Consider the following 4,584-nt stretch of genomic DNA (forward strand, 5'->3'; position numbering starts at 1 on the left):
ACACATACACTTATATATTTATATATTTATATATTTATATAAATATGAAGTTGTTTCATCACTTTCCCCACACATACACACACTCCTCTCCCCCTCCCCCCTCTTCCCATCATTCGTCATTGCTCCCTCAGCAACAGAGGGTCAATCGCTTTAAGAAAGAAAAACAAAACAAAACAAAAGCACCATCAAAAAAAAAAACGAAGAAGCAAATTATGCAAGTCACAAGCGTTCGAAAAAAACAAACGTAAATATGAACTTGCGTCTTACTTCTTGTCGCTGGCACCACCGTTACGTCTTCTTTCTTTTTTTTTCTTCCGTTTTTTTTCTTTCCTCTCTCTCATCGATTGTCGAATCACCCGCCCCGGAAACGAGGAAAACATACACAACAACAACAATAATAATAATTATTATTATTATTAAATAATAGGGGGAAAAAAGAGGGAAAAAGCTAACAACGAAAAACAAAACGCACGCACTCGCAAGACACATCTATGCAAGTGACAATGAAATTTCTATTAGAGATGAACTGAAAAACATCTATCCAATTGTTCAATCACTCTTCTTCTTTTTCTTCTTCTTTTCCTTTCCTCTTATATGCAGACAAGTACATAACACATACGCGTACATAAATGTAAATACATTCATAGATCATAACCGTTTGCTCATACGATCAGAAATATATATTTGTCTTCATGTTAGTATTTGTTTATTTACGTGTAAAAATATATATATATATATAACAGAAACAAGAAAACAATAAGTAAATAGATATAAACCAAAATGGTCACAACCTCACTTACACTTTCTCATCCATTTATGCTTTCGCGATATTTTAGCAACGATGTTGTGATTTGTCATGTTTCATTTATCTCACGTTTTGCAGATATTCATTTATTTATATGTTATTTTGCATTTTGCTTCTCTCTTTTTTTTTCTTTTTCCTTTTTTATTTTTCTTTTTTCTCTTGCCTCCCCTTTTCTCTCCATTTTCTCTTATTATCTCTAAATTTCTTCAACATCCACAGGCATTTCTCCACCACCTCTCTTGTCTCCACCCCTTCCTTACAATCAACTGACTGTGGAGTGCAGCAAACTTTAGAAGGGAAAAAAACAATAATAATAATAATAACACGCCACATCATTCCTCCTTTCAATTCTTTTTTCATCGTTTTCTCTTTCTTTTCTTTTCTTTTCTTTATCTCAGTCATTCATTTTATTTATACTTTAACATAGTTTTCTCTGATTATTTTTTATTTGGTATTATTTTGTATATTTACACATTTTATTCATATATCCACTGGCGGCCGACATTTATGTTGCTTTTGTTGAGATTCGAGACTGTTCTTTTTCCTTTGTAATAATACAAATTTTGTGACAAAAAAAACAGTGTTACTGTTGTTGTTGTTCCTATTACTATTATAATATATATTATTATATATATACAAAACAATTGGTTTACGAAACATATACACATATATTTTTAAAAAAAAGAAATAAAATATATGGTAGATGAAGAAAAAAAATTAACTAAAAAGAAGTGAATGACTGAGCGTATGAAGGATATGATGCCCAACGGAAGGAAAAATGGTAGAGGGAAATAAGGAAAAGGAATGAGGATACGAAGAGAACAAAAAAAAATTCATAAGTCATACAATCCCTGAAATATATATATATATTTTTTTATTTATTTACACAACTTGCAATGCGTACCGATGAATAATAACAATAACAATATAATCGAAAAAGATTACCTACAGGTGGAAAATAACACCCCCCCCCCTCCCCCTTCACTCACCAGGACACCTCTGCTGATGAAACTGCTTGAGAGATTTTGTGATAAGTGTGAGCAAGCTCAAAAAAAAAAAATGAACACAGTGAAAGAAAGGGATATGCAACTAATTTATTGGGGGAGGGGGGTTCCGGGAGACATGCCGTCACATCCACACAAAATGCATAGGAAACGCTTCCACCCCACACCTCACACCCATCCCTTTGTGTATGCTGGCATTACAATTACTCCTCCTGTTCTTCAAGTTCATATACGCCCACATCACACCCGTCAAGTACTCCTTCTTCTTCATCTTCATCTTCATCCTCATCATCATCTACGCATGGATTGGCCAATATTTCACGAATGCTTCGGCCGTACCCCTTTTTTTTTACGTTCTCGACGGCAAGTCGGTACTGTTTGAGCGCATCACCAGCCTTTTGTGGGTCTACAGCCGCCTGTGACTTTCCATTGAAGGTTATGGGAACATCCTGCATACATTTGGAGGGTGAAGGCGCTTGAACTATGCGGGCCGCAGGGCTGCTGGTGCGAGCGCAAAAAGTCACTGGACAACTCCTCGACCGAGTTTGTAACGACCCATAGCTATTACGAGACACAATTACTTCCCTCACAGCAAAGTTACCACTCAAGTTGGCAACTCTTTCGAGTCCTTTGCATGGAAGATTGTGGCTGCTGGACACCCCCACCTTCTGATCGACTCTCAATGGCGTTGTGCGTAGCGAACACGGGCGTTGTTGAACATGAGTCCTAGTTGCAGCAACATGATCAGAGGTCCAGAGCGAAAGAACATCTATATCCTCATGATTTACGTGGGACGGGGGTTGAACGGGTATACATTCTGCGGAAACTCCATAATCCACCATTGTCCTATCTGAAGCAGTGGAGGACGACACTACTGGATGGTTGGAGCCACGGCGGTCCATTTGCAAACCTCTCAAGCGTACATCCTTCCTCAGTAAACTACCAGCAAGTGAGGGAATACTTGGGGTAGCGGCAGCGCATCTCCCAACCGAAGATGATGTTGCCCCCGGAGGAGGATGATGCGCCGTCGTGGAGCCGCCATAAGATTCCGGACTTGCATCCAACCAACTGACGCTTGTTGCCTCTACTAGAAGGGGCATGGCTGCGGGTATAACTCGGTTCATTTCCCTCATCTCGGCATCGCTGAAGAAACTCCCGGCCAAAATCGGTGGCACCTCATCTGCAATCCCCCTCGGCGAACTCCAGTGGTCCATTCCGCTCGAGGTTTCATTAGTTCGGCACCGGTCACTACCCCGTGGGCTGTGTGTTGGTGTGCTGCTCTCAGAATAACGGGCGTAACCGGGCCTGCCGACGTCGTTGGTACCATAAAACATTTGTACTTGAACCTCAGGCACACAAACTCAGAACAATACCTACAACAAATGTAACGGTACCACAATGAACAAAAAGGGGGAAATGGGCGAAAGAGAGAGAGAAAGATAGAGATGATCTTTCGAATAGGCTACAGCCAGCCTCAGATTCACGCGCGTGCTCACAAGTAAGCCACGATTGAATTAATGGGAAGCAGATTGCACTAATGAAAAAAAAAAAACGCAAACCACACAGCACAAGAAACCTCGAAAACGCAATGGATCTTCTCGGGGAACTTTCATCTACCGGTGAGCAATCATCGAGTTACGAAACTCAAGTGAGAAACCAAACCGTAAATCTCGTACGTTACCCCTCCTCCTGCCAACACAAATACACCAAACTACCGTGTCACACTAATGGCTCAAGGGTAAGCCAACAACATCGTTCAATTCACCGCACAGACGAAATTACCGAAACAGACCCGTTTCGCAGTAATTATATGTAAAGACGTCGAAAAGCTATCATGAAAACTTCATCAAACGGCTATTAGAGCCCTTTACCACTACCTGCGTGATCTCCTGTCATACTCCGTTACACTCGCTAACCACTTGCTCTTCTTCCTCACTAGTTTCTTCATCGACCTTCCCCAACTCTTCGTCTGTTTCTTCACCGCAATCATCAGACGAGCTGCTGTTTTCTTCAGTATTTACTTCCCACGCATGTCTATTTTTGAGTTTACCCCTCTTCACGTTGAGTGGACCAACATCCGAGAGATCAACATTGTCAAAATCCATTTCCCTTTGCGCAGTACTTCTTCTCTTCTCTGCTTCCACGTGCTGCTCCTGAAACTCAAGCACCTCAGCCGCATTACGGCACCCCCGGTACCCTTCCAGAAGTTCCGCGTTGATATCAAAGAAACTTGCACCCCATGAGAAATACGACATGACAGCTCTTGCATCATCCATACGATCAGCGATAGCTAACGCTGCAGCGAGTGCCTCTGCGCAGTTTAGTTCTTGCGGCCGACCGTAATTCACGGGGTTGGCTGCCACTAGGAACGGAAGCAGGCGTGGGGCGCCCATCTTCATCTGACGCCATGGCACGGCATCCAACTGATTCCACGAGCAATCAACAACAGCCACTCCAAGCTGTGCAATCAAACCCGCGTCTGCTGGGCTCAATGTTTCTACAGCTGTTGGTGTAAGAACTACACCTCGGAAAGGCTCTCGCAACTTCAGCAACCGCAGCGCATTCCGGCGATGTAGCCGGCGGCCAGAACAGGCGTTGGGGTCGCACTGCTCAAAATCCCACATGGCAAGTGGTACACTACAACGGCTCCCTTCCGCATCACATCGCGGCCCTTTGGACTTCCCCATATGAGTGATGTCTGCTAGTGGTGGGAGTAGCCGTGGGATTTTTACCCTCTAACATGAAGAGGGGAAAAAGAACAATAACACACACACA

General features: G+C 42.5%; 2 protein-coding genes across 2 annotated transcripts; both read right to left on the bottom strand.

The window, feature by feature from the left end:
• Positions 1–2,012: 2,012 nt before the first annotated feature.
• TEOVI_000135700 (uncharacterized protein) lies at positions 2,013–3,143 on the bottom strand (the record flags this gene model as incomplete). The annotated part of the gene is made up of 1 exon (XM_067224592.1): positions 2,013–3,143. One exon carries the CDS (start codon positions 3,141–3,143, stop codon positions 2,013–2,015), a length of 1,131 nt encoding a protein of 376 aa, XP_067080693.1.
• Positions 3,144–3,701: 558 nt separating this feature from the next.
• On the bottom strand, positions 3,702–4,496 carry TEOVI_000135800 (ribosome biogenesis protein TSR3, putative; the record flags this gene model as incomplete). The annotated part of the gene is made up of 1 exon (XM_067224593.1): positions 3,702–4,496. One exon carries the CDS (start codon positions 4,494–4,496, stop codon positions 3,702–3,704), a length of 795 nt encoding a protein of 264 aa, XP_067080694.1.
• Positions 4,497–4,584: the final 88 nt, after the last annotated feature.

Source organism: Trypanosoma equiperdum (genome assembly GCF_001457755.1).
Source record: "Trypanosoma equiperdum strain OVI genome assembly, contig: ctg_353, whole genome shotgun sequence".
Classification (NCBI taxonomy): domain Eukaryota; phylum Euglenozoa; class Kinetoplastea; order Trypanosomatida; family Trypanosomatidae; genus Trypanosoma; species Trypanosoma equiperdum.